Genomic DNA, 26,064 nt, shown 5'->3' on the forward strand with positions numbered 1-26,064 from the left:
CCTGGCCTGTGGTCCTACCCTAAATGCATGGGATTAATCCCTCGCTGAAAGGGCCTTTTCCCCGCTCCGTTGGACTGGGAGCTTAGATGGCTTGGTTCAGTTTTAGCATACTAATTACCACACACACGAGGAGAAATGAGCCACATCCCAACTACCTGGAGTTGTGTTTTCCCTGGAGAACATTCTGGGGATCCTGATAGGACTCATCATTTCTGGGGACAGGCCACTGGATTAGATGGACTGCTGATAGAGTGTGCCTCTTGTTTTCCTGTGTTGCTATAGAAGACACTGTTTTTCACAGTTAAGAAGATTCCAGTTTAGACATTAGTCAAATGTTGCTGTTCTGGAGTGAAATGTTTTACAGAATCAGCAAAGTAACTGGCAAAATTTTATGGTTTGTAAAGTGAACCTTCAAGAGACTGATGTTTTTGCATTAACTCAGTCATCCACAAGATAAACAAAAACTGCTGGAAAGAAACCTAAGGATGGTGTAAGGTGCCCAGTAAAGACAAGAATTTTCCCACCTTTGTGTTGCATATTACATACTTCATGTTAGTCTATGAAGCTCCTAAAGGACTTCAGGATGTTTGGATTTAATCTGAGGGGAGGCCTTGCTGTTTTGCAGTTTTAAAACTTGCTGACATTCCCAGTTTAAATTTTAGGTTTTTGTGCAAAGTGAAATCAGATTGAATATTTACCTCTGCTAAATGAAACTTTAATAACTTAGGAATCATGTTAAAAGGTTAAAAAAAAAAGGAAAAAACAGTATAAAATCCAATAGTTTATGGAAATAAAACATAGCAAATTCCAAAAAACATCCTCCTTTACATTTCATCGTTCAGAACTGTTTACTGAATTCTAGTTTTTGACATCTCATCCTTCTTGATTTCCCTGGCCCTGTCCTTTCATAGTTCTTCTGTTGCATCTCCCATAATTTCTTCACTTATCCTTCATCCTGACATCACATCTGTAACTTTCTGAAGGTATTTAGCAGAGCTGTATTTTTGCTGCCTACTCCGCCTTCCAACCAAATCTTATTTTGGTGTAATTTCATTGTCAAACACAGATCCAGCTATCATCCCTATGTTGCCAACTGTCAGATCCACTTATTTATTCCAAACCTGTCTCCTCCTATTCAGACTGAAATCTCACCTTGTTTTCTTGAAATGTCTTCCTAGATACCTAACCACCAACTGTTGTTCAGAATGGGGCTAAAGAGTATTCCTTCAGTCCTTCCTCTTCTGCAGGCTGTCTGCATGCTTTTCTTAATCACTATGTACATACTACATGTCGTTCATAACTGCGTATGATCAGTCCTTCTGTTTTGAAAATATATTTTGCTTGAACAAAGTCCAAAACACTTTACATTAAAAAAAAAAAAAGAAAAAACCCCAAAGGGTGGTTAAAATATCGAGCAAGCAGAATGCGATACATTGAGAAGCCTGAATATTGAAGTATTCTAGCTATGGCAAAGGTACAACACAAGTAAAGAAAAAGCAACCTTCTTCTCCATTGACCCCCTGGTGTGCTTTAACTGCGACCTCAAGGAGCCATATCTGGGTAGGAGAGGGAGTTCAGTTTCCAAGGCCCATTCAATTGTAAGCTCCTCTGCAAAGTCTCCCAACATGGGGTCCAATTAGTGCCACTTGTATTGGTGAATTTTTTTTTGAGACTTGCTGAAAGCAACTGGAATAAGGTTCTCAGATTAACTTTACCCAGGCCACTATACAGCTCTGGAGCCCTGTATCATTTTCATTCAAGGTAGATTTTGACTGAAGTCAGTAGGAGCTTTTTACTAAGTAATGAAGGATCAGGTCCATCCTTTTGTCAATTTTCTATCATTACCTGGTTCCTATCCTGCTAGCCACTTTCCAGTCTGTATTTTTCATTACCTTTTCTATAAATTAGGAATAGTAATATTTACTACTTCTGTTAAGTGCTTATAGTTATATCAGTAAAAACCAGGTAATATTTAATTTCTAGAATTACCCACCTGCCACTGAACTAGCAAAGCCCATATAAATCATTCCAAATGAGTACCTTGAGAAATGCTGAGTCCCAAGTTAAGCATTATAAATACTGGAAAGATGCAGCACGGGAACTAAATATAAGGTCCATCAGCTAGATTTTTTTATTAAAAAATAAAAAAAAAAGGTTAATTATTAACAGAAATCAAATCACACTAGCATGAGAAAAACAGAGCAGAAAAAACTTGCTTAGTAGTCATCCAACCCTGATTTCAGGCTGGGAAACCTCGCTGTACCGTGATCATTTTCTTTTGGTATGACCCAAATATGAACTATACACAGAGAAAGAGAAGGAAAGAAGAAAACTGAGCTGAAATTAGCCTCCTGCTCAGAGGGCACTGGCTTATCTTGCCTGTTTCTTATCCATAGATAATAAAAAGTAAACTAAAAAATATGTGTAATTCTCTGATATGCTTGAGCTAAAGCATATTAACTGTTGAACTATCGCTACATCATTTGGACTGACCGCTGTTTAAAATACAGTAGAAAGCATTAGCGTTGTAAAATGTTGATTGGTTTGGTTATGATGCCAAGAGCAAGGCAGACAGCCTTTGTGCTTATCAACATTTTGAACTGAATTACATTGTGTAGTAAATGGTTAAGACAAAGCACAGTAAGATTTGTGAATAAGTAAAATGATTGATGTAATACGGGGGGGGGGAAGATAAAAATACGAAACATTAACTTCAGTTTAGAAACTGGTGACGCTGTTCAAGAAAATAATGATGTAGCTCAGCCTGACTAAACCTAACTAAGGACCACAGAATTGGATCCACTGCTTGTATTTTATATCTGCACGTAGCTGCTGCCTCATACCTGATGAAAAGGTAGCTCTCAAAGCTATTTTAAGAAAAATTGCTCCTTGCCATGTAAATTCATGCTCACCAATGATTACTCAAAAATACTCCACTGGGAAAACAGAAATAATTAAGTAGACAATTTAAAAGCTGAGGTAGAAAGTGTTGATTGCTCTAGCTCTGCTCACCAGGCTGCTGAGATACAGGACTCCTTGCCAGCAGAACAACATATTTAGAAATAACTGTAGTTCCCATTTCATCCCTTGGAACAAGCTAGTAAGGTCGGAAGTGGTAAATGGTAGAAAGACAATGAGCACATGAACAGCTTCTATTGCTAATCCAAGCATTGTCCCTACTCTATGGGTACAGCAGAGGACTATGATCAGTATCTTGTACTTGTGCAAAACATATTGTTTAACATATCCCATTTAACACAAGACCAACTTCACTGATCTGCTGTGAAACTAATACTTGGAATAACTTTTAAAACTGAGTGCGTCATATCTCTGACTTTCTGGATTTTTTTCCCTTTCTCCAATCCCTTTTTCTAATCTCTGACCTGCTGCTTGCTGAATAAAACAAATAGCCTTTCGCGGTTCCTGGCACGGCGTTCACAGGAGTTACTGCATACCTGCGGCATTTGCATCTTCGCTCAATCAAACGGCACTATATGGATCCATTCGGTCCTGAAAATGGTATACAATTTCCTCTTTCTCCCTCGCTTTCCCCTAATAGCAGGGAGGCACTAGAGGGTTGCACAGGGATGTGTGTTACAGGCTGCCTGCAGGACCCTAGCGGACTAGGCTGTATTTAATGAGCGCGTCTTCACTGACAGATTCATTATTTGTGTTCGGTCGCTTCAAGTCAAAACTGATTAGTTACACTTACTGCAGCAAAGATTTAATGATTTTATTGTTTATCTTCAATTTATTTTGATTAACATCTCCGTTCTTTTCATTGCAAGTGCAATTAGGTGTAATATAACAGCGACTACTTTAATTTTGCTGAAATTAAGATGAATAAGTGACGGATTATGGCACTTTGTTTAACAAATAAATCATAGTTAAGAGGACTGTATTAGTAATAAATGAAAGAACAGACAATCTAATTAAAATGCATGGAGCTGATAGTTCAAGTTTCCAGAAATGTAATGAATTTTCATTTTAGAAATCAACTAGATTTAGGTGTAATACTTATTTATTGACAATAAGGTGACAGAAAGGCACATTATTTTGTAAATCGTCTTAATTTCTTGTATAATGTTGGTGGAAGGAAGTACAAGCAGTGAAATAAAGGTGCACATTCAAATTTTTTTAGGAGCTAGGATTATTTTGTCAGGAAACACTGCAATTAAGGTATGGCTAAAAAAGAGACTGAGGGACTGAAATGAGGAAAAAACTCATTAGTTCAATTCTCACATGTTCAGACTTCAGCATTTTCTGCAACAGATGAATATTCTCCAAGTCCCAGCCACAATTTTCCTTTAAGTTCCTAAGATACAATTCACTGCCACGCAGCAAAAGCCTCAAGACATGTAAGATGGAAGAAAGAACTAACATGAAGAAAACTGAACTCAACAAACAGCGAGCAAATCAAGATTGCTCTATACAAGCATCCCCAAATCATGGGGCAAGTAGCAGGGCAGCAATCCTGGAGCCAGCTTACTGTGGGGGTCGTATGGGCTTAACTTCTGATTGAGGAAAACCAAGAGGAAAACGAACCCTTCAGAATCAGAAACTTTATCCCTCTGATGTTTAAAAGACCTTGTATTTGACAGGACAGCTTTGAAGATAAAGACCGAAGCACTCTCCAGCTACAGGCTGTTCAACACCCCACACTGCTATCTGCAATGCACTTCACTTCAGTTTGCAGAGTTCAGTCATATTAGAAAAGAGATAGGGGAGACATTTTTTAGTATATTGTGCTATATTTTTGATGCTGCTGTAGCTTGCCCAGGCTGTCTTCACAGAGCCTGGAAGAGCTTGCCTCCATTCTACACATCTCCATCATCGTTCCTTCCCGCCGCACTATGTCAGACTGGCCAGTTGCTCTTGGCTGGCCAACATGTAAATTTGCTAATAAAAATGTACACTGACATCCTTGACCACACATATGAGGTACCTCTAAACTAAGAGGTAGGAACTAAAGATGAGAGAGGACGAGGAGCGTCTGCTCCCTTTTTCTTAAAGTGCAATATTCATTTTTTTGTCTGTAGGAGGATTTTATTCTAGGGATTAAGGTTAGAGAGGTCTAAGACAGAGCAATATATGCTCGGTTAAGACCTTATTTTGACTTTTTTTCCCTCTTTGTACTAGGGATTGTGGGGGGCAAGGAGGGAAGGGAGGCATAAAAAGAGAATGCAATCCCTAAGATCACAAAACCTGCAAGAGAGTACTTTGTTCTTCATAAACTTTTAAGTGCTCTTCTTGTATTACTGTTTCTCTCTTTAACTGTTTAAAAAATTTCAGATATTAAGATGAAAGCCATTATTGAAAGAAGTATTTATTATGATTTAGTAGCAATTTTTTGTTTGTTTTTCTACCTTAGTTAGGACTTCATCACTATATACTCCTTGAAATACAAGAATTCCAATGGCAATGCAAATTTGTTCCAGCTGAGGAGCTGCCTCATAGCTTTAAAAGGGACTTAAAAATCATATTTTAACAAATGTCTGCAAAAAAAGATAATTGAAAAATAATTCCTGTCCTGTGGGCATAGTGGAAAAAAATTACTGAAGCCAGTTTTACTAGCGTAAAATAAATAGAGGGAAGGAGGAGGTGGAGTGAGGAGCTTCTAAGGCCTACTTTCTTTGTCCCTGATTGTATTCATCAGATCTACTAATTGCATTAAAACAGGTAGGTCTTCCTAAGTGTATAAAATCAAACAAATAAATAAATCTGAGTACTTTTAACAAGGTAGTATATGAACTTATTTACAAGTGTTCCTGTGTGTCACAATCCCTCTTCTAATATTAGTTTTCAATATTTAATAAGTAAATAGACGGTAGGTAAAGACAGACCAAGGGGGGGACAGAGAAGAGATGATGCTAATGACCAAATCAACCTGCAGCCCTGCTCTGACTGGAGCCCCAGTCATCAGCTGAGTGTCATGCAGGAGAGCCAGAGGAGCTGGGGGAGGCTGTGGAGGGGTTGGCGAGCCAGAGACTGGCAGCATCATTGGTTTGAACAGGCCGTGATTGATTTGTCACCAGAGGCCCATTTGACTGGGCGAAAAGCCCTTCTGATCTCAGTCTCTCTCTGCCTCCTTACCTCTGCTGTCCCTTTTTCCTTCTCCGCATTTTGAGGCTGGCACAGCAGCTGGGCAAGGGGGCTCAAGTTGAGGCTGACACAGAGCAAAAGGGTTGAAGGTCACTGCTGCTGAAACTCAGTAACGACTGACAAGGGAGATCCAGCTCATCATACTTCTCACTTTCTCTCTTGCCTTCGGAACTCCAGAGGTTTGCAAAGCCCCAAATACCCATTCACACAAATACACCAACGCACCGTTCCCCAAGCAGAGCCACACAACCAAAGCCTCTCTCTCCTCTCCTCTCGCTGTCTCTCTCTCGCACACACTCACGCGCACACACACACACGCGCTCGCTCGCTCTCTCCCCACCCCTTCTACCTTCCTGTTATCTGTGGCTGGGAGAAACCTCTAGATCTACAAATATTAATTACAAAGGACAACGAAAGGTAAGAAGGCGTCAATTATCCAAAGGTGTCGTGATGTTATTTCAAGTCAATTGCAAATGTGTGAGGGGGAAGATTTCGCCCCAGTGATTCCTGTCTGCTTGGCTGATGGGGACCGGAGCCGATTCCCTCCCAGAACTGCTGCAGCTATGCATTAAACCACACACTTTCCAGCAGGAGCCATCAGCATGGGCCTTTCTGAATTCTCTCTTTATTTCATTCATTAAGGGCATTAGGCAAGTTGGAATTTGTATGAAAAGGATCCTATGGGAATACTGTCTCCAGGGTAGGTATTTTCATGACTTTCCACATCCTGGGGCTCTCTCTGTATCTCTTCTCTTTCTCTCTCTCTTCTGTTAGATGGAGCTTTAAAGGAGGCTGCCCTCATCTTCCAACTAATCTGGGGAAAGGAAATACTCTGAGCTGCATATATTGAGTGAAAAAATATTTTATTTCTTTACTATAAAGTGGCAGTTACTGAGAAATTGAGAGACCTTTCCTGCTTGATTTTGTTAAAGGGCTTTGTTATTATCACTATTTTATTCCTAGCTGGTTTTGGATTTTTCTCACACAAGAGTTTTTAATGACAGTTGCCTTCGTTATCCAAAAAGAAAGAGATAGCAGACTGGACAACAGCAAAATAATATTAATCAGACAAAGGCAGACTTTAAATTAAACTGGCTGTTGTGTTCCCATAAAAGCAGGACAATCTCAATACTCCAGCTCATTTCACTTGGCAAAAGAACATGGCATCAGTTTTTTAACTTTAAAAAAGTTTAATGAACACGAATGGAGAAATAATTTTTCTGTGTATTTAGCAGTCTATAAAGAAGAGAGAATGCTTTAACTTTGATCGCCACAATTAGTTCCCTGGGTATCTAGAGGGGAACAGGGCAGCCCTGGGAGCCTCAGTTCTTTAGATACAAAAGCATTTAGATCGCTTTAGAGCAGTTAATCCTGAGACTGGCTAGGGTCCCTTTTGTTTTCTAACTCCATTGTGGGTTTTGTTCAGTTTTTTCTATTCGCATGATTGACTGCCCAATGGATGCTAATTATCCAAATGTCGCTTCTGTCCTTTGAGTGACTTTCTATGTATTATGGGCAACTGTCATGCATTCTGTCATTCTATATCATATTACATGTATTATCATATGAAAATGGTACTCTGCATAAAGGAAGGTGTCTGAACCAGCAGATGCTGCAGATATTTAGAGGACTTGCCTAATCTGAATGGATTTTCCATGGAAAAATTGGTCAGAAAGCATATAGGGGAGAGTCAGAAATTGAAAGTTTATCAGGTAATTATTTTTGTCCTTTTGCTGTTTACATGATAATGTACAAAGCATTAACTGTCTCTGCTTCTGAAATCTGCAGCCACCTTCCTCCTCCCGAACCAGGCAACCCGTCTGTATTTATTAGAGTATGACAGCTTAAGCTAATTAAACTGATATCTGTCTAAAATAATAAGCCCTGAAAGTTAGAATAAACATTATGATTATAAGCAGAAAGGGCAGCTATACAAATGTAGCATCGAAGTTATATTTTAATGATAATCTGAAATTCCGGTATGAAAAACATTGGATGTGCAATTACAAACAATAATAAAGTTCTGCAAAGACATTTTTCACTGTAAACATTTTTTACTTAGATCTTTATCTCTTTACATGCTATTAATAAGGCTGAGGGTTAATACAGCTGCAAACTTGAATATTTTTTATTTTATACATATGTGGACATATATTTAAAAGGATATCAAGGGAAAGGTTTTTACTACAATTTTTCCGCTAAAATAAGCTTAGCACACCTCGGTGTAATGTGCATGCCAACACTTAACAGGAATGCAAGATTTATAACGATAGAGCTTTTTAGATTTGCACTCTGGGGTCCATTGAATCCATAGGCACATCCAGAGTTCCCTCTCCTAAAATGTTAGAATAGTGGTTTATATTTGCCATTGATATGAAATACTGTGGATACATAATGCTGAACATCATGATCTTGAGCTTCATCGAATATACGTACAATAAGTTTCCATTAATGGTAAAGCTAAATCATGGGAAATATGTACTTTATGAAACAACAGAAAGATACCATAGACAGACTTGCTCTGCTGTATCAAGGTGCTTTGAAATTTTACGATGATCAAATATACATGATCAAGCTGTGCTTGTTAGGGTACGAGGGGCTCAAAACGGTCAATGATTATTGATCAGACTGTTAAGTATTTGTTCACGATTCTTTATATCCCAAAAGATTCAGGGAAATGAACAGTGAAAAATTGCATCAGAGTCCACCTTTGTTTGAGACTGGTGTATCAAAATAGAGTATTCATTTGCCAAATCTCTTGGAAAAAATGTGTAGTAAATTCTGAAGTACGGACCCCAAGTACAGAGATTAATATTTCCTTTTTTTAATTGTCTTTGTAAAATTATAAGTGTTAATTACAAAATGTAAAGACAGAGTCTTTGTAGAACATGAATAGTGAATTATTGATAAGAGCAGATTTACACAGCAAAACCAGAGATACAGTCATGGCTTTTCAGTTGACCTTTACATTTTACCTTACATTTTGCTCATGCCAATTTTTTTTAAGTGAAGTTGCAATAACAGTGATGTAAGAGAATCCAGGAGGTGAAAATGGAAATTTCTGTTACTCTTACAAAATAGAAAATCTTACTGAGGTGCAGTTACTGTCTTTTGGTAATTGAATAAGTATTACTCCTCATGAGTAGTTCCAATTAAATGGGGCTTTTTTAATTAGAATATCATTTGGCAAAAGTCCCAAATTATTTGAATAATAATCCTTTCTTGCTTCTTGAGGTTTCTACTGTGTCTATTTCTACAAGTCCATCACCCATATTATTTATTATTTTTAAATTATCTATGAAGTTTGTTCCAGAATTCAAAATATTACACATGTTGAAAGAGAGTGCTAATGTATCATTCTTGCAAAATCACGAGGCATACTTTATTTGATTTCATTATGCTGTACATTACATAAATTCACAAGATCTTTCCTGAACACAGAAATCTCTTAAGATAAACTTACTACACATTAAAGAAAACTACCGAACACAAAGAATTGTTTCTGCAGATATTTGCCTCTGAGAAATGATAACATATGTCTGTGTCTGAATCTACAAATAGATAGATGGATACACACACATATGTTCATTCACACACACACACATAGCCTCATACAGTCATATATCTTATACATATTTATCTAAACAAATTTGCATACTGCATCTTTTGTAAATCTTAAAACCAGCGATACGTATTTTGGGTCTCATTTTCAGATGTTAATTCCCTTAAGATTACTTACTATTTTTCCAAATGAGAATCACATTGAAAATAATCAGCCACCCTTATACTTATATAAAAAGTTTGCAGAGTATAAAATTGGCAAAATGTCACTGATTGGTTGGAAATGCCCTTTCACCTTATTGTGTCTGCCCTGCCACTTAATTAATCTGTTCTTGTCTGAGAGCGGACAGTGTTAAAAGATAAGCAGCGCAGGGAGCAAAGTTGATAATATGTCCAGCTTTTTTAAAGAAAATAATTTTACTTCACTATATTTATTGGATTCCATCATCACTATTTCAATTTCTATCTTCTCTGATTTCTTCTTACTGCAAATATTTACATGCAACACTCCCTGCATCTACTTCTCCATTTCTAGCTTTATCTATTCTAATTTCCTAGGCTGGGCTGTAAAGTTTGCAGCTGGTTTCCATACCTGCTTTCTGTGTTTTGAAATCATTTTTCAGAGACATGCGGTGGGCATTCAGGTAGTCCAGATAGGGGTTTATAGTGACAAAATATTGACTGGATTTGGTATTCACTTATGAGGATGACGTTAGTGCCACAAAAATCCCTGTGATGTACAGGGAATAGTTAATTAATTAAAGGACCTGCTAATTGCTACTTGAGGTACTGTGCAGAGATGATGAAGAGTGCTTGGTACAAGGTTAGGTTCTCAGTCTTGAGTGAACATTTTCATTTAAAAGATTTCTTTAAAGTACATCCTAATTTTTTTTATGTTTTTTCAGGTTACTGTATCTAGTTCAGACTCAAGTGTTCAATTGAGCTTCAATTAATTATAATATATAGTCAGGGTTCTTTAGCTGGGATAGATTGATGGAGAAGCTTTGTTTCATTTGGTGCAGGTGGCACTGTTTAATAAGCACAGGAGAGAGTGAATAATGTAGTGTTTGCAAAGAGAAATAAATGCAAAATAGAGAGGTGCAATTAGATCAGCTCAGAGAAATAAAGGATAAATATTAAATGGTCAGGTATCTTGCAAATATCAAATAAAATAGTAATAAGTATCTCATTGAAAACTGCCATTTTAATTTACGAATATCTAACAGCACTGCTTTAAAATAAATCTAGTGAGCAAGTCTCCTGCTTTCATTAGGCAGGCACGTTTCAATATCTGGAAAATACCAGACTTCTAATTTCCAAACTCTCCATATTTTTTTTTTCTTTTACTGAAGTATAAATAGGGTTCTAAATTTGAAATATAAACACAAGGACTTTAAAAACAGATTTCTAAATTGTATTGTAAAATACCTTAACCTTTGGAGAAAAATTGCCCCATGGAAAATTAATCTGTGAAAAGTTGTATATCATTATCAATGATTTACTAGCAAATGAGGGTCTGTACGCTTCACGTGCGTGTACTAAAGATAAAGTTGCAGATTACTGAAAAAGAACAACAAAATTATAGATAAAGAAGTAAAGCCCTTGAGAATGAAAATCTTCTAATTGCACACAAAAAATAAAAACAAGTATATGCTCTTGAAAATAACAAACAGGAAAAAAAGGAGATATTTTACTTGCGGGGGGAAGGAGGGGTATCTGGTAGCTAAGAGGATAGCCCTATAAGCTACTTAACAAAAGAATGTGAATGTATTAGGCATTTCAGCAACACTTCTGCATCTAAAAATTTCAGCTGTAGACAGATTTTCCACAGACGATTCCCCCCTACTGCTAACCTCTTAAATATACCTATAAAATACAAAATGTTCCAAATCACCTCCAATAAAGGAAGCTTCCTTACATTAAATGCATCTAATATTTGTGTTAGAAATCTGAAGTGCTTTCTGATGTGGTTAAATTCACAAAGAAATGTGGTTGTAGAACAGAAAGGAATGTATTGAGCACATCACTCTGAATATTTGCAGATGGATACAGAGCTGTGGAAGTTTACTTCTGAAGTATGGAATTAATCATATTCTTAGGCTCTGATTATTCAAAGGAGGCAATACGATTGGGCTCTTTCTCTACAAACCTTATTTTTGTTATGTAGCCATGTTTACCAAATCCCTGATATACCCAATCAGGGCAGCCTCCCCAACCTCCGGGATTGGTTGATATTGAACTTGTAAAATGTTTATGAGTGAGTGTTTGCCTGGTAATGTAGCCCTGGGTGCCCTGCTGTCAGCATGGAATTACTGATACTATTACACACAGAAGGGGTTTGGAGGGAAGAGGGAAGGGGAGCTGGGTAGCCATAGGGGACTTTCTGATCTGAACTCTTAATGTGCATTTAGACAAAATAGTTTTCACCGAAAAATCACCTTCCTCACTTCGCTTAAAAAACAAAACAAAACAAAACAAACCTGTCCATTTACACTAAAAAAGCGTTCCTGCAGAGAATCTTATTGCACTTATCTGAGCTCTGACTGTAGAGGAAAAAGATTAGTCTGTACTAAATAGATTTTTTAAATTATTGTAAAAATTATTCTCTTTAAATTATTTACTATGGTAGATGCTCAAGTCAGCCAATCAGATCTAAACACGCCACCAAAAATCTATATTCCCCAAAATAAAACTTGGAAGCTACCTTAAATATGCAGCTACTGACCTTCAGAATCGTATTTTCTTTACCAATTCACTGTAATAAAAATGAACATTTTGTCATCACTTTGGGAAACTGTGCCAAACACCTTAAAACACATGTCACATGCCAACTTTACTTCATTTTTCTCCTCAGGGAACAGATACATCTGGAATCATAATCACAGATAAAAACCTTGACAAAACTGCACATGAGCCCAGCCCTTCTCTCCAACACCTACCTTTTCATAACATTTAATACAATATTAATATCGGTTACTAAAAAGGCTTCCAACCTTTACATTTCTGACATAACATGTTCAAACCCATATTTCACACTTCTTGTTCTGTTTTAAGTTCAGTGGATTTAACAGGACTCTGGAGAGAAGATCATGTGGTTGAAGATTTCCCTCCCTCTTCGACACCCGTAGAGGCAGTTTTGGAATTGTTTAAATAGCTGTGGCTATATAAACTGGAATACGTAAGATCACGGGCACCTTATTTCTCTCTCACATCTATAGACACACGCTTGTGGTTTTATCTGAAATCTACAGCTTGTACCAGTGACAAACAATTTCAACACAACATCTGGGCAAAACATTCCCAATATCTTCCTTTTCAACCGCATTATTTATCTTTCCTGCATACTCCTGGTTTACCAGACCAATACAATTAGCTAATATTATATAATACTATTATTTGGTCTTTTTTATCTATGATTGACAGTTTTTCAAATCAAAATAAAGCACATTCTTAGTCGATCATCTTCTTGAAAGTGCGCTACCGTTTTAAGCTCGGTTTGCTTCTGAGACAGCCAGAGATCTTACCCATTCCGGGGTAAATGGTGAAATTACAGATCCAACAGATTCCCTGCTCTCCCCAGAACGCTTGGCTTAGGCAGTATTTACTAGCTAATTCCTGGACTGTTTTTTTTTTTTTTTACTGCATGCTTGTATAAAACATCGTCAGCTGGTATTGCAAAGAAATGGAATTTGAGAACTTTGCAAATTTTCATTTATTATTGTGTTTGTAATTAATACCATGCTGGAAGTACCTCAGGCAGCTCACAGTATGGCTTTGTTCATGTCAGAATGGTGATAGCAACCTCTTTTTGTTACATATTTAACAGCTTTGAAAGACATTTTTTTAAACAGCAAATGTACTAGACAGCTTTAAAGCAAAGGACATTAAATAGGTTGCCAATTATTCATTCAGCAGCTCTATGTGCGTCAAAAAAATGCATACCGCCAAATTTTCCTGAGACAAACCACTTAAATTTCCTCTGACTCATACACCATTTTTGCACTAACTGGATACGGATAGCAATCATTTAGAAAAAGAAACAGATATAAAATGTTTCTTGCCTTGGAAGACTGAAAAAAACCTTGAAAAATATGTTAATTTACAGGTAGGGGACAGCGTTTGTCACAAGAAACGTCCTATTTTTAAACTGAGTAGTGTTTCTTAATAAGATTATTTCATTATTCTCCTTCACTTTAAAACGACCTGAAGTGTCTAACTCGATATATAAGAAGTGCAAAAAGTGGTGTCTGAAGGGAGTAATGATTTCCCTGAATCATTTCAAGTCAGTCTCTAGAGCAACTGAATCTGAAGCATGCTAGTCTGTCTCCAGCAACTCGGGGAGATGAAGAGCTGAGCTGAGCTCCACTTGCTGACAAGAAGCAAACTGTCTCACATTTTAGGAGAACAACATCATTGCCTATAAAAATGAAGAAGAGACAAAATAAATAAAACCAGTTAATGTTGTAGTTAACTTGCAAATCAAGTAAATCTGTTGGTACAGTATTTTAGAAATAAATGATAACAGCATCACACCAAACACACATTTCTGAACATAGAAGCGTTCTGATTTTGATTTAATGGTATATCAGCGTCAACTATTGCTTCCTTTGCTGGTACACACTTCCTGATGCCTACTGTGAAGGGTGCCCATATTTACAACTGAGTAAGATGATTAATTACACCTTGTCAATCACGGTGCATGAAGACATAACACCACAGCAGACAATGAAGAAGATGCCTGAAGCTACAATTACATTTTAATTCATAGTTTATTGTATGTTCCCATATATCGCAGTCTAATAACCGTAGGGGCATCGAAAACATATGAGATATCAATCACTCTGCCCCCTGGTCTTTCATGTTTATATTATTCCACAGCGTTTAAATTACCATAAGTAGTTACTTATTTTCTAAGCTTTCTTCTCTTCTCTCTTACCTTTTGCTTCCATTTATCTTTTATTCTTAGTACCTTTATCCAACAGCTATAAGCATTTGATGGAAGTTTGTAGCTCACTTAAAATCGGTAACAGACAACCTGAAACCCAGCAATTAGCAAAGACAGCTTAGACTTGTGTTCCTTTGTTGAAGGAGGCGTTGAATCTTTTGTTCTGATTTAGTCACGGTAGCTGGGTGGAAGCTGGTACCTCATTATGTGGTTGGTCTGTTTGTCTGGTAGGTAGCAGATGGTACTGGAGATGACGTTACCAAGAGAGGCAGGGTAGAGAAACTCAAGACCTGTGATTTGTTCACCTGTCACCTATAACAAAATACAGGTTAAAAGACTTTATTATTAGCTGTACTGTTTTTTTTTAAATGAAAAAACTCTCATTTCAAGCGAGAGTTTGATTCTAGAGATCATTTTGCTCTCGCAATTTTTCCGTTGCTCATTATTCAAGAATATCCTGGATTTTATTCTGAACAATGTAAATGTCATTCATGTGTCAGTGTGTACATTAGCAGCTTTGTGTTTACATTCTGTTGCTCTCCTTGTGTTTTGGTAGCAAGGGTTGGATGTCTTCTTGTGTTTGTATATCCATTAAGGAGATAATCGGAGATAGCCTGTGAACTGGAGGTCACGCCATACCTTTTTAATGTGCTATTGGTATTATTGGGTCCCACCTCTTGGGCAACACTGTGACAGAAAATACTGTGTTTTAATTCCACAAAATATATAAAATCTTTTTGATAATTAGCGATGCCAGCCAGAGCGTACGAATCCGTGACCTTTCTTAACTGCAAAATGTTTGTAATGAGTTACGTGATAGGGGCTTAAACTGGTATTAAAATGCGTAAGGCCGGCACAGGAGGCGGCTGTAGATAAGGATGCCTACAGCAAATGGCTGAAGCACAGCACACCGCAGCGGTGTTCCATGGTGCCGTACTGGGGGTCCAGTGAGCGGTAGCCCATGTCTCTGGAGGCAAATCTCCCATCGCAGACAGTGTTGGAAATGTCTTGCAATTTATCGGAGGAAGCGAAAGATTGTTTTATAAAGATCAATACTATACAGCTCCACTAACTCTATTGCGGAATCCTAATCTGAACTAAAACACAAGCTGCCATTGTTTCCAAGGTGTGACTTTAGGACAGTCCTTGGATAGTTCCCATAATGCCAAATCAGCTCGCCTTCTGCATGGTTTCTTTAGGGGTCTCGCGGCTATTCCATACGCATTTCAACAGGAGACACTTTGTTCTGTGACATGCAAATGTATCAAACTACGCCGAACAATCCCAACAGAGTGATGATAAAAAGCCCAGATTACTGTAAGCAGGGAACACATAAAACCAGCAAAGCTGGACTAGGAACAGAGTAATTCCAATTTTAGCAAAGATCGTCTTAACTGTACGAAACCCGTGAGAGGCAAATCACTACGTCAGAAACCACCGCCTAACAGTGACGCGCTGAGTGACGTAATGGTTTGAGGCAGCCGGTCTCCTGATCTCAGATGTGTGTTCAGATTTTCTTTCCTTTGTGCTACCTTTTCTAATATAATTAGAAGTGCGATATTTGACATCTTTGATACTAATTAGTCCTTTCCAACTACCCGCCTTCTGGCTCAGTATTTAGACATCACTGAGAGTTTCCCTGTGCACTCTCTGTCTTTTCTGGAGACTTCCTGAAGCTTCTCCGCCAGTGCGGAGCCCTTCCCGGCCCGCTTTCCTTACAGCCCGCTGGGAAACGAGGGCAGTGGAGGCCTCGGCCCGTGGGAGGCTTCGCGCACTCAAACGACACAAATTCTTGCACTCTGCCGGCGCATGTTGGCCTTGGGGCGCCGTTGGGTGCACTCAACTACTGAGAAACGGTTCATCATCTCGGCGCGTGAACAAACTTTTGACCCGCTCGTTCTCCCGCGCTGGGGGGCGTTTCCGCCCACCCCCCACCCCCGATAGCCTCTTTGTTGCTCCGAGGCGAGACGCGTGGCTGCCCGTCAGCGGGTGGCAAACGCAAACCTCCCCGCGGCGGGGAGCGGGCCCTAGCAGCGCTCCGGGGGGCCGCTGGCGGGGCGCCGGGGCCGGAGCGGGCTGTGCGGGGCTGTGCGGGACCGGGCGGGGCCAGGCGCGGCCGGGCGGGGCGGGGCGGGGCAGCGCGGGCAGGGCGCGCGGCGGCCCCGCGCCTCCCGGCCCCGAGCACATGCCGGCGGGCCCGGGCGCGGCGGCAGCCAATGGCGGCGGGGCAGGACATGATGTCAGAGGGGCTGTAGAAAAGGCGCGGAGCCTCGCGCGGCGGCCGGGCTGCAGAGGCGCGGCGGGCAGCGCCGGGCGGGCGGGCGGCACCGGGCGGGCTGCGGCTCCGCTCCCCCCGCACCCCACCCTACCGCGGCGGGAGAGGCGAGGAGAGAGGCGAGGCAGGGGGGCCGCCCCGTGTCCGTCCCACCTGGTGCCCCTCCAACTCCTTCCTCCTTCCCCTCGGCTTTTTCTTTTCCCAATGAGCTCCGGCGGGCTGGGGGAGGAGCGGGGGAAGGAGCAAACTTTGCCCCCGAGCTGCCGCCGCCGCTGCCAGCCCTCCGGACCGTGAGTGCGTGCGGTGGGCAGCCGCCCCGTCGTCCTTGCGGCACCAGCCTCCCTTTCCCTTGCTTTCCTCCTCTACATCTCGCACAGTACGATGTAGGGGGCTTGTCCTTATTATTTTTTTATTTATTTTTCACCGAAGATGGTTTAATTTTTTATATTTCTATTATTTATTAATCTTTATTAATCCAACCGTAAACCTGCCCAGCCTTCCGCCATCTGGGCCAGAGCATAAAGCCTGGGACTGCACCTGGGGCAATGAGCCCTGCACTGAAGAAGCCTCCTAGAGGGATGTGCCGGGGCCGCGCAACAGACTAGCTTCTAAGCCCCGAAGCCCACACCGCCAGTTATCCCCTCTCCCTTACCCGCTTCGCCCGCCTTTTCTGCACCCCGTCCCCTCGAAAGCTCGGATCAGTGCCTGCGCTGCGCTCCGGAGATCTGTGCCGGGCTGAGACGCCCGGACCCGAGGAGAGACGGGACGGCCGTGCTAGATGCATGGGGGAGGGCTCCGGTTAATGCAAGTTCTGGGCTCCTGCAGGGACCCCGACAACTGTCAGCAGCAGCAACTCGGGGCCTCCTCCTCCGCTTCCTCAGCGATGCTTTTCCACAGCCTGTCCGGCTCGGAGATGCACGGGGTCATCGACGAGATGGATCGGAGAACCAAAAGCGAAGCACCGGCCATCAGCTCGGCTATAGACAGGGGAGAGACCGAAACGGTAGGAGGCGAAGGAATGGGAGAGTCGTTCAACCCCCCTAAACATAATAAACCCCTCAAAGATACAGCTTTTCCCTTAAAATAACAGATCGGGGGGAAACGTGTGCTAAATCAGAAGAAAATTAAGCATAAAGGCACCCCAAAAGATTAAATAACACCGTGGGGAAAGGCATGAAACTGTTAATTATTAATAATATGCATAGTAATAGTAAAGCTTGGGTGAAATGAACGGTACTGCTCGTGCGAGGAAACAGAAAGCTAGACCAGCCTTTTGGTAGCGTCCAAGAACTCCCTCCCTTCCCCCAGCCTGTCCGGCCTTCCAAAGTTTTTAGGAAGAGGCAAAGTATGCTTTTACACAGATAACGCTTTGGCACGGCGCATTTTTTTGTCTGCAGGATGGAAACACATACACCAAAGAATCCAATTCTCTGTTATTTTTCAGGTAGGACATCTACGCTGAGGCGGTCGTTGTAGCATTTATGAACAAAAAACCCGAACTCGAGTGCCTTTAATTTTTTTTATTTCCAAATAATTGTAATATATGTGGAGGCTGGGTTTGCAAACTGCACTAGGAGGTGTTTCAGGGGGATGGATGGATGCACATTTTTATAACTTTACCACTTTTTATCTCCTGTCTGCTGATGCGTAGTACTTGTGTATTAATACATTTAGACAATAAAAAGATGCATCCTTTTAACCAGAGTTAAGCTACCAAAGTGGAAGAGATTTCTGAAGTATGCTGGTTCAACGTTTTATGTATGCTACTTTTTTTGTTAAGAAATGGTAATTCTGAGGTGAAATGATCCCGTACTTTGGGTAAACGCTGTCTTGTGAGCTGATATGGGCGCATGCAGGGAGGAGATCTGTTCTCGGGTTTTCAGACTTCGTCAGTATGTGTTATTTCTCGTAATGCGATGTAGAGATTTGCTTAAAGGTGACAGTGAGAGGGTTTGATCCCGAAATACTGGCTGAAAAAAACAGCCTTTATACTCTAAGGGTGGAACGTGGTTTCTGATCTAAACGGTTTGGGTTTTCTTTGCAAAAGTTGATATTTCTCCGTATAATTAAACAATATCAAATTATCTTTCCTGGAATAAATATTGTGGCATGATACTTTTATATATATCTCTAATGTATATGCATACACACGTGTATATAATAAATAGTGGTATAGAACACTGGATCCTTAAATACCATTTCTGGATCTCAGAATATTTTTGTTACCGGAAAAGCAAAGCAGAAAAATCGCATTTCATTTAAGTGGATTTACAAGAAGCTACTTCGGTTATAAACCGGTCCCCAGTCACGGTTCGGTTAATGCCTTAAAGAAATAAGCCGTCGGGGGGCTTGCGTGGATCACATACCGATGCGGAGCCAGAATTTTATTTATTTGTAGTGCTGGGAGTGGGACTGGTGTAGTGCGAACAGTGGTGCTCGGAGCGATGGGATTTCTTGATCTCTGCAAGTGCTGGGTGAAAGGAATCGGGCCAGCAGTTGCTGGAAAAATAGCTTCAGTTTCTCCCCATTAGCTGTTCTGTCTTTTGCTTTGCGCAAGGACTCGGGGCTCTAGAGGAGGCGAAAGTACACAAACAACTTCCCCCCCTCACCCCCTTCCCCCCCTCCCCCCCCCCCCCCCCAAATGAAAACAAACTGCCTGTTTGTCACATCTGGAAAAGCCCGTCCGGGTTCTCCTGCGCGGGGCCGGGTGCGGGGGGCGCGGGGCGAGCCTGAGCCCGAGCCTCCTCCGGGCGCGGCCCCGCGCAAACGGCGGCCCAGCTTCTTCCCTCTCCCTTCTTTTGGTAGAAGTTGACAGAATATGTGTGTATTTGTTTTTTGCAGGGTTTCGATTGGATTGCGATTTGACACTAAACTATTAAATTATATAGGGGTTACATTTAGTTTTATTGCTTCCAACTTTATCCCAGCGTAATCTAAAGTGCTCTGTTGGTTTTTCCCCACTTTCTTTCCCACCCGTTTCCCACTATTTCGTTTTCCTGATCAAACATTCTGCACCTCGGATTCGGCAGCGCCCGTCTCCTCTGCAGTTTGATGCCTTTAGCTCTTTGGGCCACAGCAGGGCTGAACCGCGGTGTCTGGAACCAGCTTGCAGAGAGCGCCCTGCCCGCACCCTGCGCCTGCTGCGGGCTCGGTCGGGATCCCTTCCGAAATTTATAGCCAGGCAAATGCACCCGCAGACACGCTCCGCATCCCCGCACTCGCAGAACATTAACTATGCAGTATATTCGTAATAATAAATTTTAAAATTTAACTCTCTCCGATTTGTCCTACTCCGTGGTTAGTTCGCCTGGTTTTTGAACAGCATCTTTTCTGGTGCTGGGACTGGGAAATCCAGACAAAAAAAAAAAAAAAAGACGGAAAAAACCCAAACAAACCTGGGTCTCATCTGGACGCCTTCTCTAAAACCCAGGGTGTTTTTCTTCCTGTCTCGCCTTCCTCCCCCGCTCCTCCCGCGGAGGTGGGATGCTGCGGGACCCAGGGGACCCGGGCGGAGGAGGCAGGTCGGGGTGGCCGGGCTGGGAGCCCTCTCCCCCGCTCCCTGCCCCTCTCCCCCGCTCCTCCATCCTCCCCTGTCCCCCTCCCCTCTCCCCCGCTTCGCGCCTGCCAAGCCCTGAGAGGGAGCGGAGGAGCCCGGCCGGCCCGGCCAGGGGGAGGGGGGAACCCAGTCGCGCACAGGGGTTTCTCCCTCTCGCTAACGGTCTGTAATTGTTTTCCCCCAGCAGACCATGCCTTCCATCAGCAGTGACCGGGCTGCCCTGTGCGCCGGCTGCGGGGGGAAAATCTCCGACCGTTATTACCTCCTGGCTGTGGATAAACAGTGGCACATGCGCTGCCTGAAGTGCTGTGAATGTAAACTCAACCTGGAGTCCGAGCTCACCTGCTTCAGCAAGGACGGGAGCATTTACTGCAAGGAGGACTACTACAGGTACAGCCTGCCCCCAGCCCGGGAGGGGGGGACCTGCCCGCACCCCCCCGCGCTGCAAACCCCATCCTGAAGGAGCTGCAGAGGGTCCCCGTGGGCACAGGGTCCCCGTGGGGCAGGCTGTGGGCTCCTAAAGCCTCCCACCGGAGAGGGAGGCTTACTGTAGGGATGGACCCGTGCATGGGAGTGGGACACGGCTCACCCCCAGCCGGCCGGGGGCTGCAAGCAGGCGTGTGTCCCCCCACCCTGGCCCCTTGGGCTGCGAAGGGTGATGGAATGGCCAAGGGGAGCCAAGCGTGTTCCCCGCCCTGGGCACGCAGGGCACGGCACCCTCACCCGTGGGGAGGGCTTGCCCGCACCTCCGCAGGGCTGCGGGGCCCAGTCCCGGGCACCCTGTCAGCCCAGCCGGCTGCGGGGCCTCCCGCGTGGGCCAGGGCCGTGCGTGGGGCCCGGAGCCGCCTCCGGGGCCGCGGGGAGCTTTGCGGGACGGGAAGGGGGGGTGTCAGTTCGTTTGGCGGGTGGGAGCTGCGCTGCCAGGGGGGAGGCGGGACGGAGCCCCCCGGGCCGTGGTACCCGCGGTGCCCGCCCGGTTCCTCCCGCGGAGCCGCCCCGCAAACGCCCCGGGCCCCGCAGCCCCTCTCCCTCTGCCGCCCTCCGGGCGGGCCCGACGAAGGGGCGGGGGGGTGGGGGGGGGGGGGATGCGCCTCTCACCGTCTCCTCTGGCCGTTCTGTTTTGCAGGAGGTTTTCGGTGCAGAGATGTGCGAGATGTCACCTGGGGATTTCTGCCTCCGAGATGGTCATGAGGGCCAGGGATTTGGTATATCACTTAAACTGCTTCACTTGCACCACTTGCAACAAGATGCTGACCACCGGCGATCACTTTGGGATGAAGGACAATCTGGTGTACTGCCGCCTCCATTTCGAGACTCTCATCCAGGGGGAGTACCAGGTGCATTTCAATCACTCGGATGTAGCCGCTGGGAAGGGCCCGGCGTTGGGAGCGGGCTCTGCCAACACTTTGGGACTGCCTTATTACAACGGCGTGGGGACTGTCCAGAAGGGGAGACCCAGGAAAAGGAAGAGCCCAGGGCCTGGGGCGGATCTGGCAGCCTACAATGCAGGTAGGAGACCCCCATCTCCCCCCCAGAACGATTCAAACGGTTTGTTTCTGTTTGCTTCCAAAGGGGGATTTCCGTTTATTTTAGCTTAAACCGTTAATAATAGTTTAGCTGCAGCATAATTATTGAGATCAAGTGCTGTCAAACTGCAATTACAGAAGCTAATATGTTAGCGTTTTTCACTTCAGCTGGAAATAAAATGTTTTGAAGCAAGGTCATCTGGTTAAGGAGGGGGAGAAGGGGGAGCGTAGCCTGAAATAAAATCTGGAAACCAGAGATTGTAAGTTAGCACTTCAGAGAGCTGTGAATTTTCTTTAGTAGCTCCGCTCTCACAGGCTGCCGGTGGGTGAATGGTTCTGCCCCCGTCCTGAGCTCTCGCACCTCAGAGATTTGGAAGGAAAGGGAGAAAGAGGGGAAAGAAGGAGGCGTCTCTCCCCGCAGAGCGGCGGGGCGCGGGGCTGGCGGAGCCCGGGCAGGGGCTGCAGGTGGCTGCGGCAGCCTCCTCCGGTCTGCCCGTGCCGCGGCGAGGTCGGGTGGAGTTTTGTCCGTCAGATGCGGCTCGGAGGAGGGTCGGGAAAGCCCAGGCATCCCCCTGTAAGCCCTGGGGGCCCCGGGCGGCAGCCCCTGCCCCTGAGCTGCGAGCAGAGGGGGCGCGGAGCGGGCGGCAGCCGCAAGCCTGCGGTCCCTGCAGAAGCTCTGTCCTCCGGGCTCTCTACACCGAGCTCCAAACTTTCTGATGCGTTTCCGCGTGTAACCTCCCCACCAGCCCAGCACCGTAATTTCACAGGCAAAGGAATTGGAGCAGTCTCCGTTCCCTCCCCCCCCATCCCTGCTTCCCCCCTTCTCTCGCTCGTCTGTGTCCGTGTAAGTGCCCACCACAATGGCTCCGATCGCAGGGTCCTGCTGCTCCCTGCGTGCAACGGGGAAAACCGTTTGGACAAAGGAAAATTCTTAGATCTTGATTTTTATTAGAATAATTCAAGGCGGAGGTAGGGTTTACTCCAGGGTCGGGTTTCTCTGAGCTGAACTGCGCGCTCAGCCGCCCCGTTAGACCTTGGAGACGAAACCGGTTCGGCTCTTTCCCTGCCCTGCTTCAGCACCGCTGCACCACCCGCTGTCTCGGGCACGTTTTCTTTTCTTAATCTACGAAGTTCAGGCATGTCACGTAGGGCGTAGATTTGCCTTTAACCTTTATTTTTACCCCGGGCAGGGCGTTAGGCAAAGGCCAAGTTTGTGCGGTTCATTGCGAGCCGCAGCTCCGGGCGCGCCGGCCCCGCAAACAGTGGCGGGGGCGTGGTGGGGAAGATGCGCGGAGGACACCCGGGGAAAGTGGGGTGGTGGTGGGGGTCTCGGGCTGTACCGGGGACTTGCCAGTACCCGAGGTTGAGGAGAGGGGGCGAGGGTGGGGGGGAGGCGACGGTGTTGGGAGGATGAGGCTGCGCGTGTTTTGCGCCTAAAGACAATGCAACAACAGCGACGAAATTGAGTGGTTTGCGCTGAAAATGGCAGGGAGAAAAGGCGCATCTCTCCCTGGCAAACGCACCGCCGGAGCAAAATTGCCGGTTATTATTGGTTTAACTAATTGCTGAATAATTTGGAAATAGCACAAAAATAGGTAGTAGTCCCAGTGGCGGAGGTTGACGAGAGGTGTTTGTAGTGTTCTCACGAGGCACAGCTGAGCTTTAAAACATACATAAAACACGCATCTTGCCCTTTTAAAAACGTCTCCTTTTGAGGGGGATTAGATTTTAATTGTCCTTCCGCTGTCTCCCTGTGCAGGGCAGATGTTCAGATTCAAAGGACCTGTAAACTGAACCAGCGGCATCTGTCCGGGTGGGAGCAGAGCCTGAGAAAGCCTTGCTGCTCCCTGCCTTCCCAAATAATCCCTCCTTAACTGGGGTTTTTAAAATTCGTTTTCAAAATAATCGCCCTCAGATTTTTTTGTCTTTTAATTTTTGTTTAGAGCCTGTAATTGAAGCTTAAGAGATCTTCCTTAAGGAACCTTTGGCTTCTTTGCTTAAACTATTTAGCTACTTAACTATTTACTAAACCATTAATCGACTAATTTATACGATGAGAAGTGCCATTGATCTTGGAAATCAGACCAGGTTGCCCGTTGATGTAAAATTTCAAACTAGTAAATTATTGCAAAGCCTTCGATTTTGCGCCCTTTAAAGGGAAACCGTTTAAAAGCGGGTTAGTTTCTCTCTTTATTTTTCATGGAGATTGTCATTTCCTTCTCAGAACCGCACCATAGTGTCCTCCGAGGGGATCCGTTGTGGTAATTTGTGTAGAACACTTTGTGTAAATAAATCTGCACCCGGAGGTGGTGGGAAAAGGGGGACCCGTGAATTTAGGCAGGGCTGAGACTGGGATGATTTCGTAAACTGCACCAAACACTCATCTGCGACAGAATTGGACTGACTTTCTTTTTTCTTCCCTACTTAAACTGGGCTCCGTTTGCACGGGGGTGATGGGTTTTAGATGTGGATGGAGCCTGACAAGTGGAAAATAGCTTAGAAGGATGCTGAAACTTCAAAAAGATATTTTTTTTTAAAGTATGTTCCTGTGATCGTAATTTCTTCTTTCACTTGTTGGAATGGAGTTTGATGGGTTTTTTTAGGTCAGTAAATCAATGGCTGAAAGCTTGCTGAACACAGAAGCACCTGTAAAGAATTCTGAATACTCCCTTTGTGAATTAGACTCCAAACCTCCCACAGCCTGCTCTGGTTTATCCGTTTGTATCTCGCCTGTCTTTAACACGAGGACACTAAAATATCCTCGAAAACGACAGACGCGTTGCGCAGACTCGGGGCGCCGCGAGCTGATGAAACGCCCGCAGTCTGCGCACGGCGAAGGTATGGAGGAAGGCTTCCTTCCTCGGCTGGCGGCAGCTCACCGTGGCTCGGTGAGAAGGGGACTAAACACCGAGACGGACAGACGCCCTCGGCGGGCGGGGAGCGGGCTGAGGGGTGGGGGTGGGGTTGCCGGGGGACCGGAGGCTGCTGGGGCGCCGGCCCCGCTGCTCGGGTCCCTGTCACCCCCCTGTCACCCCCGCCTCGGCAAAGCGCCGGGACCCTTTGGAGCTGACCCTCCGAGGCGGCTTTGTCAAAAGTTTGTTTGTGGGTTTGTAGGTTTTTTTTTTGTTTGTTTGTTTGGTGTTTTTATTTCCTCCCCTGGCAAAAACGGGGAGAAGCCCGGAAACTTTTGAGGAGCGAATTTCTCCTCTCCTCATTTCCCCTAGGACTAAAGGCTCAGAATAAGCTTTCCTGTGACTACAGTGGCAGAGCGAGCGAACAGGAGTCGCAGTTTAAAAACGGATGTCTTGCAGCGCTTTCCTAAGGAAAAATCAGAGTTCCCTCCTTTCCCCCCTCCTCCTGCTTCTCTCCCTCCTCCTTCTCTCCTCCCCCCTCCGAGGCGGGCACCCCTCGGGCTACCCGGGGCGCGGCGCCTCCAACCCTTCCCCGGGGCGCTGGGGCTGGGGTCGGGGCCGGGGCCGGCGGAGGGGCTGGGGCTGGGGTCGGGGCAGGGCGCCGCCACTTTCCCTCCCCGAAGGGCGAGCGGCCCCGGGAGCGCTCCCCCCCGGCCCGGGCTGCTGCCGTGGGGCAGGGCCGGGGTCCCTCGGGGAGAGCCCCGCGGGGAGCGGAGCGGAGCCGGCCCGGCCCCCTCCCCCGGCCCGGCGGGGAGCCCGGCTCGCCCGGGGCTGCCCGGGTTAATCGCGGCGCTCGGGGAATTACCGCGCCCTCGCACCGGCTATTCAGCACCATTCAATTGGCTTAATTGAGGGGAAAAACCCTCGGCGGCGGGTCCCTCCCGCCCGGCCCGGGGCCCGGGGCGGCCCCGCTCCGCTCCGCACCCTTTGTTCGGCCCGGCCCGGCCCGGCCCGGCAGCAGCCCCGGAGGCAGCGGCCCTGCTGTCCGAGGCGGCTGAGGGACGACGGAGGATTGCTAATCCCAGCTCCTCTCTCGCGGCCTTGTGATGCTCAGTTTGGAAGACAGTCTCTCCTTAAGACAGGTTTTATCTCCCTCTTCCTAGAAACACCTCTTGAAACGTCGAGGTTGAGGCAGTGCGTTCTGCGTCTGTGGCCCCACAGGCTTGGCGGGGGTGCCCTCCTTTCAG

General features: G+C 44.9%; 1 protein-coding gene across 5 annotated transcripts in view; it reads left to right on the forward strand.

The window, feature by feature from the left end:
* The window catches only part of LHX2 (LIM homeobox 2), a 50,578-nt gene that overhangs the window by 12,297 nt on the left and 12,217 nt on the right, over positions 1–26,064 (forward strand). The window contains exons 1-3 of one of the 5 annotated variants that reach the window (XM_075112148.1): positions 17,174–17,886; positions 20,624–20,829; positions 21,566–21,948. In XM_075112148.1, coding sequence (XP_074968249.1) covers positions 17,662–17,886; positions 20,624–20,829; positions 21,566–21,948 — 814 coding nt within the window. In that variant the 5' untranslated portion in view covers positions 17,174–17,661. Of the gene's footprint in view, positions 1–17,173; positions 18,328–20,623; positions 20,830–21,565; positions 21,949–26,064 lie in introns of those variants that run through there. The other 4 variants (XM_075112150.1, XM_075112152.1, XM_075112153.1 and 1 more) reach the window with 4 other exon arrangements.

This window comes from Phalacrocorax aristotelis, chromosome 17 (genome assembly GCF_949628215.1).
Source record: "Phalacrocorax aristotelis chromosome 17, bGulAri2.1, whole genome shotgun sequence".
Lineage (NCBI taxonomy): Eukaryota > Metazoa > Chordata > Aves > Suliformes > Phalacrocoracidae > Phalacrocorax > Phalacrocorax aristotelis.